This window comes from Clupea harengus, chromosome 23, assembly GCF_900700415.2.
Source record: "Clupea harengus chromosome 23, Ch_v2.0.2, whole genome shotgun sequence".
NCBI classification, from domain to species: domain Eukaryota; kingdom Metazoa; phylum Chordata; class Actinopteri; order Clupeiformes; family Clupeidae; genus Clupea; species Clupea harengus.
Genome location: NC_045174.1, coordinates 14,035,520 through 14,045,699, shown reverse-complemented (window position 1 = coordinate 14,045,699; position 10,180 = coordinate 14,035,520). Strand labels below are relative to the sequence as shown.

Sequence of the window (10,180 nt, the reverse complement as noted above, 5' to 3'; positions counted from 1 at the left end):
TGGGATTGCACAGAGACATCAGCGCATCCACAGGCCAAGTAAAGTGCAAAGCATCAAGAAGGGTTGAAACAGGAAAGCATAATGAGAGATACAGAAACAGAGAGCGAGAGAGAGAGAGCGAGAGGGAGGTTGCTGTGTGTTTGGCCCACTGTTATTTTTGGCAGTGGGCCTTGGCTGCCACAGCACCCTTCGCAGTTCCTTCCCTTCGGGGTTGTAGCGTCGTACCGCTCTGCGTACCGATGCGTATGGCGACAGGACTGAGGACACACCAGTGCTGTACCAGCACAGGTACAAGCGCACTGGTGTGCTGCTGACATTCTTTTGGCACTTTGCTGAGTTTGCACTGTTTGACTGATGCTTGGGGGGGGGGGGGGGGGGGGGGTATTTCTTCACTTGGGGGGGGGGGGGTCATAGAGGACATGGCTTTAAGAGAGGGCTGGGATGGGATGGCTTCACACATTGGAGGAGATGTTGGATGATGGGGACGGTTTGATCCGAGGGTTCAGTCATCTTCAGTTTCATCCGTGACCCCTAGGGGTTGACCCCTACCACCGTCCGCTAACGCTGGCAATGTCCGAGTGGAACTGGCGTGGCAGGCGGCCGCTGGCCCCTCCCTCTAGGAAGGATGAGCGGATGGGCGGCTCGAACAGCTTCCTCCGGTTCTTGTTCAACTCTGTAACACACACGCACGCACGCACGCACGCACGCACGCACGCACGCACGCACACACGCACACACACACACACACACACACACACACACACACACACAAAATGAATACCACACATAAACAGATGTAAAAAAGGCAAATCCTCTAATAGGCATTGTGCTCTCATTGTGCTCTCATCTTTGTGTGTGTGTTCCTCTCTCCTCTTTTTACAGTGTGGGGGAAAAGGCAGTGTTTATGGTTGGTGCTGTGCTTCAGTGCCAGAATCTCTGCAATCTCTGCATGCTCTGAGGACAAAAGGCGAGGGAGGACACTCCTCTCTCTCTCTCTGTCTCTCGTTCCTTCCCTCTCTCTCACACACTCTATCTGCCTCTCTCATTCTTTTTCTCTTGCTTTCTCTCGCTTTTTCTCTATCCTCTCTCTCTCTCTCTCTCCTCATTCCGGGGCCTTGAGATTCCATCAGTGGAGATTACAGTAGATTTGCGCATGGCCCTTGAGGACGCCACTGACATAAACACTGGCTCACAGTCATTTCCTGTCCGCAGAAACAAATTGTCCTTGCACCCCCCCCCCCTACTCTGACCCCTCTACAGCTGCTCTCAAGGATTTACAAATATTCATCATTATCACAAATTACAGCCAACCTCAGCAGTGAAACCATGGGGGGGATGTGAGTTACCTCATCCCCCCTCCCCCTAAGTGTCTTTGCTGTGAGGTCCCATTGGTGGTGACTATTAAGTGCCAGGAGGAATTGGCTGTCATTGAAAGAAGTTGCTCTGGCAGACAGAACCTATTATTATTTCTGGACTTTTTGGGGCGGGCTGTCTCCTGCCCTCATCCCTGCCACTGTCCACAGCTGTCAAGCTTTAGCTTTCTCTAGCGCCTTAACTGGTTGCCATTTGTGTCGCGCACAAAAGAGGCTTCACCTTGGATGTAAATACCTCCTGGGAAACCATGGAGACCGCATTTGCATGTCGATGCAATAACCAGGCAACCTAGAGTTGCTTAGTTATCATCTGCAACTATGCTGCTGAGGGCATGGCTTGTGGACGGGGTTAGAATGGGAAAATCAGGATGAGCTATTTAGTGGTGCAGCAATGGTGGTTTTACCGTGGTAATAATGTTTCATTGCGTGTGCATTTGTGTGTTTGTGGATGCATGTGTGTGTGTGTGTGTGTGTGTGTGTGTGTGTGAGAGAGAGGAAGAGAGAGAGAGAAGAGTATGGAAAAGGAGATTGAAAAATAAGGGCAAAGGGGGAGAGACAGAGGGAGAAAATAGGATGATGTGGCTTGTTACCTGAAATAGCGAGCAGCATTTTTCTCCGGGCTCCGAAGGTACTGATGCCCAGCTCCTTAAGGTCATGGTCTGTCAGAGTGAGAAACGTCTGCAGATCAATCTGAGAGAGAGAGGGAGAGAGAGAGAGTGAGGGAGGGAGAGAGAGATAGAGAGTGGGAGAGAGAGAGAGGGCGAGAGAGAGAGGGAGAGAGAGAGAAGAGAGAGAGGGACAGAGAGAGAGAGAGGGACAGAGAGATAGAGAGGTGGAGAGAGAGAGATTGAGGGAGGGAGAGAGGGACGGAGAGATAGAGAGGGACAGAGAGATAGAGAGGGGGAGAGAGAGAGAAGAGAGAGGGAGAGAGAGGGACAGAGAGAGAGAGAGAAAGAGGGATGGAGAGAGAGGGAGAGACAGACAGGGAGAGGGAGAGAGATTTCAGATTTGGGTATCTACACTTTTGGGTGTTGCCTATTACCTGCGTGTAAATGGTTTATAACTTTGAAACACAATTTAAGCCTCTTGAAACCAAACACACTTACTCAGTCACACACACACACACACACACACTTACTCAGTTACACACACTAACTCCTCATTGCTCTGCAGTAAGCAATGTCTCCATCACTCATCTCAGTTGTGTTTTTTTTCTTTCTTTGGGTGGTAGATGCTGACATTTCAAAAATGAGACCCAAAGTTTAATGTCAATCCCAGTCATTTGGCGAGTGGGGTTGAATTACTGAACTGGAACAAAGTTCTAGTGTTCAGAGTTTTTCTAAAGTTCAATGTCCAAATTAGTTGTGAAACTGACAGACCTTAGATGAACTCCAGTTCCACTGTCTCCACCATTATGGAAGTGAGCTCACATGCTCTGCTTTTGCAATGACATTGCACAGTTGTCGATGTTCAACTTCAACTCAACAAATTGTCCTTGCAAATCAACCTTCTGATCTGCCCACTAATGCCCACAGGGAACACAAACCTTTATGAGGAATTAAACAGACTTCATTGTATTTTTGCTGCCTTGAAGACATGAGGAACATTATGAATTCGTTCATTTTGTGATTTCAACAGATCTCTTACTGTGAAATGTAAGCATTACCCAAAACAGTCGCACCTCTCCCCTGATCTGGTTAACAAAACCCCAAGTCTCCTTTGTCAAGGAGTAAACAAGTTTATTTAGCGCAAAAAAGCTACGACAGACGTCTGCTAGCTAAGCTTACAGGCAACATGAGCAAACCACTTTGTGTGGTGCCCCCATGCGTTCAACTGAATCGATCTGCTGTTGTGTTGTGGAGTTGATGCCTATCCAATAAGGTGAGATCATCAACATGTTATTGATGCTGCTTGTCAGGAGAGTAACAGTGTTATCTTAGTGGCCCTCATGAGGAAAGCACTGACATTTATGCACAGTTGCACCCAGTCTATTTGGCGCCCGTCCATAGTAGCATTATACTGACATTATTCTGTTGTATACAATATGAATGAATATAGTTTTTTTCCTAGCTATCTCTAGCGTAGAGAATCATCTTAGCTGCTAGCTGCTAGCTGCTAGCGTGTGCAATATTCCAATAGTTATGAGTGTGTGTGAGTGAGTGTGGAGTATCCTAGCGATCTCTAGTTTAGGGTTCAGTTGGTAGCTGCTAGCGTGTGTGACTTTCCAATAGTTCTGCTGCAAACACACATATAGTTAATGAGAGTGCAGTGTCACATCAGCCTCTGACCACACATAGGAGAACATACTGTAGGATGTACAGGATATTGAGAAGTGTAAGTAAGGCAACACTGTATAATCATTGAATACAGGGGGTGCCTGTATGAATGACAGCAGAGTCAGACGTTTTAGGGTTGCAAGAGGAGCCTGTAGGATGAGGGATCTGATTAACTTTAACCCTGTCCCTGTCCTGCTCATCCCTTCCTAGCCAAACATGTCCTTCAGAAGCATCTGGCTATCCCAGTAGAATCAGATGTTTCAGGGATACAACAGCAGCCTGTAGGACGGCAGATGTGATTTCGTTTCACCTGGTTGATGTTGTACTCACCTCCTGCTGTTGGAAGATGTCGGTGTATTTGCCCAGGCCTAGCGTGCTGAAGAGCTCGGGGAGGTCCGAGCCTTTGAAGGAGGAGTTGAGGCTGCAGCCGTTGCTGCCCGTCACAGAGGAGATGCAGTCCATGTAGTTGCTGCTGCTCAGGTAGTGCTCCGCTGAGGCGATGCAAGCGCACACACACACACACACACACACACACACACACACACACACACACACACACACACACACACACACACACGTGAGCAAAATGTGAATATAAGTACTCTTCCTGTAGCTTGTAGGTTTGATACCCATGAATCACACATACTGAAGGAGAAAAAGCTTTTTCCTGCTAAATGACGTAAATGTACATAAGTAAATGCTAATTCAACACCTTAGCCTTATTCAGAAGACTGCAGTGTAGTGTTAGCAGTGCTCTGCTACAGTATCACACACACATACACACGCACACATGTGCACTCACATACACACACGCACACACACACGGAGGGATGTGGTATCCTGATACTGGCAGAACGCATAGGAGAGGAAGTGTGTATGCTGCAAGCCTGTTTTATTTCATTCGCAGGAATTTTCGCAACCCAATCTCAGCGTGAAAGCATTTAAAACATCTTTGGGATTTTGGTATTTCCTGTTGGCGGTAATGACCAAGTGAGACCCTGTTGCTCTGATACAGACACAGACACTGATGAGTATTAGAGCCAAAATGGCTGCCTATAAGGCAAAGTGTTTGACAATGTAATCCCCATTCATAGAGCATGCTACTTAATCAACAAAGTAAAACTTTTTATGCTACTAAATCAACAAAGTAAAACTTTTTATGCTACTTAACCAACAAAGTAAAACTTTTGATGCTTCTTAATCAACAAAGTAAACCTCTTTTGTACTGTGATCACATTAAGTTAATCAAACAGGTCATCGTTTATGTCTACATTTATTCATTTGTCATCATCCAAATTACCCAAATACAATTGAGGTACAGTCAAGCCACCCTAAGCTAGGAGCAAATTCAAGTCAACTGACGAAGGGCAAACTAGAGTAAATGCGAGACAGTAAATGCAAGAATTTTCCGGCATGTTATGGTGAGAGAAAGCTCACCTGTTTTATTCTGCTTCCTCTTCGGACTGAGGGCTGCTGTGAGCTCGCTGTGTGACAGGAGCCCGCCCATAACCCCGTTGCGCTCCCGCCAGTTGTCCGACTCGCTGCCGTTTCCCACGCCCTCTCGGCTGTTGGAACGGGACAGCGACAGAGGCGATCCCTGACAGAACACAGACGGCCGTTACCATGGCGCCCGGTGCAACTGCTCATCCGCACCCGGCACTGCCCAGTAATCAGTTCTCGGGATACCAGACTGTCATCACTGCCTAGGCTTGAACCACAGACTCTGGGTCCTCTCACACAGTATAACTGAACCGGATTCTGGACCAGGGAAGACAGATTTATCCACAGTATCCACAGAGCTGGTATACATTTACATTTACATTTAGTCATTTAGCAGACGCTTTTATCCAAAGCGACTTACATATGTGTGACTTACAATGTATACACATTTTACATTTTACACTGATGGCACACTGCACATCAGGAGCAATTAGGGGTTCAGTGTCTTGCTCAAGGCAACCTTCTGATTACTAACCGACTTATTTACCACTGTACCACTGTCAACCCAACCCAACTGTACTACACGGCCCAGAGATCTGGGCTAACACACACTAAACCTATACTGTCTCTGATTAAACCTCTATAGTCTACAGACCCCTTGATGGAAATACACTATAATCTCCACATGGAATGCCATACATGACAACACATGGCATACATGACAACTTATTTAACTACACTGTGCCTATGCAACAGGTTTAAAGCACTCTATACTAAGATATAGTAAGCAACTCTTTTGTGAGCGGCTTACAAAACCCTTGTGTCACTTGACTCCTATAAACTCACAAACACACGCAGTGCTCGTTCCCTTTCTTCACCCTCAACCCGCCCCACACTTTAGGAACCACTGGTCCAGATCAAGTCCCTCATGCTAATCCTAGCGCTAGCAGCAGAGATGAGGCACTAGCCAGGGGCTTGAGAAGTGCAATGGTCGTTGGGGTTACCTCATACGTGGTGCACATGGTGGGCTTGTAGGACACGTGGTTGGCCCTGCGAAGCTCCTTGATGGTCTCAGCTGGCATAGACTTGGAGAAGCCCAGGCCACTCCAGGTGTTGGTGGGGGTTCGTACCTCAGTCACCACTGGCTTTTTCAACATGGCTGACAGAGGCAAACAGAGATGAGTGTATGAGTATTTTGCATGTGCACTGCCTGCCTATTGAAGAGAGCGGTTTAACTATTGTGATGGCTGGGAGTTCTGTTCTGTATAGGTTGGGTTCGGAAAGCCTGCTAACATCACTTTCACTTTCGCTTTAATTAGACTCATCACTCCTTTCCTGTCTTGGGATTCATAAGCCATCAGAATGACCACTCACATTATATTCAGGCAATCGCCCTATAAGCAACACTGTCCCAGTAACTTCAGATAAGTAAGAGACGTTTCTGAATGTATGGGGCCTCATTATGTGGTCACCGCATGGCATGAGTGTAATTGCTGGCTTATATGCTCTCACGGCCTTGTGTAGGTCTGTATGGCTACTGAAACAACACAGACAGCGCCACCAGTGTTTGAGATATTGTACACACAGCCTAACTGGCAGCTTTCCTGTGAGTACCTATGCTTAGTTCCAGAAAAAAACACTGCAATCCACAACAAGAGAAGTTTATAACCGGTTTCCTGGTTTCTCCACACTTCCGAAATAGAAGCGTAATGACACACTGCGCCGAGACAGACAGTTTTTGAGGAAACAAGGCAGCGCTGTTCTAATTCTTAGCTTAGCAAAACAGACTAAACATCTCATGTTTCCCCATTTGTTTCAAGTGCTGCCGTTTTTGAACGGGCGCAGGAAGGATGGAGTGCTGATTTGCTTTAAGTACTTTGTGGATGTGAAGGATGTAGTTTTACATACCTTTGGTCGCAAGTAACTTTTTCTGTTCATAGTCGAATGCCTAGAGAGAGAAAAAGAGAGACAGAGAGAGTGAGCGAGAGGGAGAGAAAGCGAAAGAGAGAGGGATAGAGAGAACCATCAGAGACACACATTTTGTAAGGGTTAAGGAGAAAGGTTTTCTGTGCAGTCGGCTCATGTGACAGCTCGATGCACAGGCACAAGCTAAACATCGCCCCATTCTGTCCAAACCGTTTAACACACACACACACTGAGGGAGATTGAATTTCCCCAACAGAGAGGTGCATTGTGGGTCTGTGGTAGGCATGGGGGTAAGGGGGGGGGGGGGTCACATAAGGGTAGAGCCAGGTTGTTTCCACATGGGAAAAGGAACCAGTATACCAACAACCACTCAGACGCTAATGCTAGCATATGTGGTTGGCGCTAAGGCATATGCAGGAAACACATGATACTGCCTACACATTTCCTCCAGATGCTGAGGAAAACTAGTAAATGTGCCATGTTGAACCAGTATTAAAATCATACACACATGAAGATGTGTCGACCCACTTTCATTGTGTCCAGATTGGGAACAGAGGTGTATTGTGCCAGGCTAGTCATCTTAATTACTTTGTGTCACTGATTCCGATGCTGCTAATTACAGTGGCCCCAGACTAAACCCTGTTGGTTTTTCTGGTATGTGAAACAGTCGTCTCAGTGCTTTGGTGGAAGTAAACCACAGCAGGACTTCTGCATGTGGAGCTTGTTGTGAGAAATCTCTAATTACGTACGCATTAACATGCACTCGTCTGCAAGTAGGGTAAAGTGCAACACACCACAACAAAGAGTGCGCTAGACTGAGGACTGAAAAGTCTCTTCTTTGCTCGTTTCATTTAAGGGGGAAAAGCCTTCAGAATAGATGATCACACAAGAGTTGGGTATTGGAATGTTTTTGCCTGGGGTAAAAAAAAGCTTGATTAAGGCTTAGGCTACATTAAAGTAGCATACTAGTTTACTGTATATGTTAGCTAACCCTGTTTTTATGTTAGCTACATGTTACCAATTATATTCAAATCAAATGGCACACTTATTAGTATCTTAAATATCTTGGAGCATTTGCAAGTTACATCTCACCATTCAGTGCATTTTAAAGCCATTGCCATTTTAGTAATTTTAATTCCATGTGAACAACATGTAAGCCTATTGTGCCCCTCACATGACCTCGAGAGAGTAACTAATTCCACTTCCATTCATTTCAATGGCTGATGCAATGCTAACTGCAGGAAGCACAACATTTTTTACGGCTGACATCTTGTTTCATTTGTCACGCTCCCATTTTTTGGCACCAAAATAGCTGACGCTAACTGGCTGAAGCTAACCCCATAAAGTCTGACCCCGGACCCATTTATAGAGATTGCTTGCCTCGGATACCTGCATGCTGTCGAAGGACGTCTGTGGTGACAGACTGATGCGCTCTGAGTACTGCTGCTGCGCAGCCCTCTCGGCTGCCCGCTCGCTGCCCGGTGCCCGCTTATCTGCCACGGGACCCTCAGACGCACTGGAGTCCGAGTCGGACAGGAGGCAGTCAGAGCTGCAGGGAGAAGCAGAGAGAAGGAGAGATTAGGGGGACAGAGAGAGAGAGAGAAACATTTATAGAGAGTGAAAGAGAAAAAGAGAGAGAAGAGATAGTGAGAGAGTAGGGGGAAGAGAGAAGGTAAGAGTGAGGATGAAAGCAAAAGTAAATGGATGGAAGTTAACAGATGATTTCAATGATCTTTATTTACAGTATAGACTTGTAATTACTATAATCTGATTACTACTGACAGGCCAAACTGAAGCTGTTCATCTCTGTGTGGCTGTGTAGGTCTGTGTGTGTGTGTGTGTGTGTGTGTACATACTGTAAGTGTGAGTTCTTGGTGCCCTGTAGCAGCTCCAGGGCCTGCCTCTTCCCCAAGCTGCTCTGGCAGGAGGCGAGCATCTGCTTCAGCTCGCTGCTGCTGCCCGAGTGGGAGGGGCTCCGAGGCATCCCCACCTCCACGAACGCATCATTAGAACCTGACGGGTCATAATCAGAACAACACGACTTGAGACACGGCCGCTAAACCAGGAAGTGCTATGTGAGACACGAGTGTATAGTTGCGTGTTGATATTATGTACATTGTGTAGGATAAGAACCCAAACATTAACCTCTACTATAGCTTTATGTTCAATGTGTCAGTGGATCACAGCTATACATACACACATATAGATGCCATTTTTACATTTAGAAGAAACAAATAAATAAACCAAGGTAAGTGCAAACACACCAAAGGCCAAAAAGTACAAAAACCCCCCTACACACACACACACACACACACACCCCCACACACACCCACACCCACACAACCACACACACACACACACACACACGCACGCACACACACACACACACACACAGACAGACATACACCCACACACAGACAGACAGACATACACCCACACACACATCATCAAACCACACCCAAACCTTCCCATTACTCTGCACTCCTATGATAATAAACCAGTCATGGAGCATTCCCCCTGTATGGCATGCAACACCTCAAAAACATCAAAGAGAGCTGACGTCAACTACCGCAATTACTGCAGCTGTCCTCTGTTGGAATAACACTTTTAATTGAGCTCTTGTCTCGGTCAGAGGAACTGTGAGGAAAAAAGAGACACTTTCTCCTGACCCAACACAAGTGTGGCCAATGCAAACAGCACAAGGCTACAGACCAAAAGGAGGTGAATGGCTTGGCCTCTCTCTCTCTCTCCCCCCTCTCTTTTTCTCTCTCTCTCTCCCCCATCTCTCTGTTCCCCTCTCTTTCACTCTCTCTTTTTCTCTCTCTCTTTCCCCCATCTCTCTGTTCCTCTCTCCCTCTCCATCTCTCTCTCTCTCTCTATCTCTTGGTTCCTCTCTCCCTTTCTCTCTCCCTCTCTCTCTCCCCATCTCCCTCTCGCTGTCTCTCTCTCTGTCTGTCTCATGATCCCGTTGAGAGGGAAAAGACAAAGAGGTTTAATTATGGGGAGGTTATGACAGTGTGCACTGACTATGAGGGGGCAAGGCATGGGTAACTGATGTATTGTTTGGGCCGAGTGTCGCAAGGACATCTGGCTGCGGTTGAGACACGCTTTTGAAATCATTTCCACCGTAGATTTTGTTCACAGAAAAGTGCTCTTTCTGCACAT

General features: G+C 46.7%; 1 protein-coding gene across 2 annotated transcripts in view; it reads right to left on the bottom strand.

The window, feature by feature from the left end:
- Positions 1-387: 387 nt before the first annotated feature.
- Positions 388-10,180, bottom strand: part of LOC105891193 (protein bicaudal C homolog 1) — a 73,687-nt gene continuing 63,894 nt past the window's right edge. For both annotated transcript variants that reach the window (XM_031560779.2, XM_031560781.2), the window contains exons 14-21: positions 8,872-9,028; positions 8,405-8,564; positions 6,998-7,037; positions 6,094-6,248; positions 5,087-5,246; positions 3,980-4,140; positions 1,964-2,063; positions 388-673 (exon numbers count right to left, since the gene is read on the bottom strand). In XM_031560779.2, coding sequence (XP_031416639.1) covers positions 546-673; positions 1,964-2,063; positions 3,980-4,140; positions 5,087-5,246; positions 6,094-6,248; positions 6,998-7,037; positions 8,405-8,564; positions 8,872-9,028 — 1,061 coding nt within the window. In that variant the 3' untranslated portion in view covers positions 388-545. The remainder of the gene's footprint in view (positions 674-1,963; positions 2,064-3,979; positions 4,141-5,086; positions 5,247-6,093; positions 6,249-6,997; positions 7,038-8,404; positions 8,565-8,871; positions 9,029-10,180) is intronic.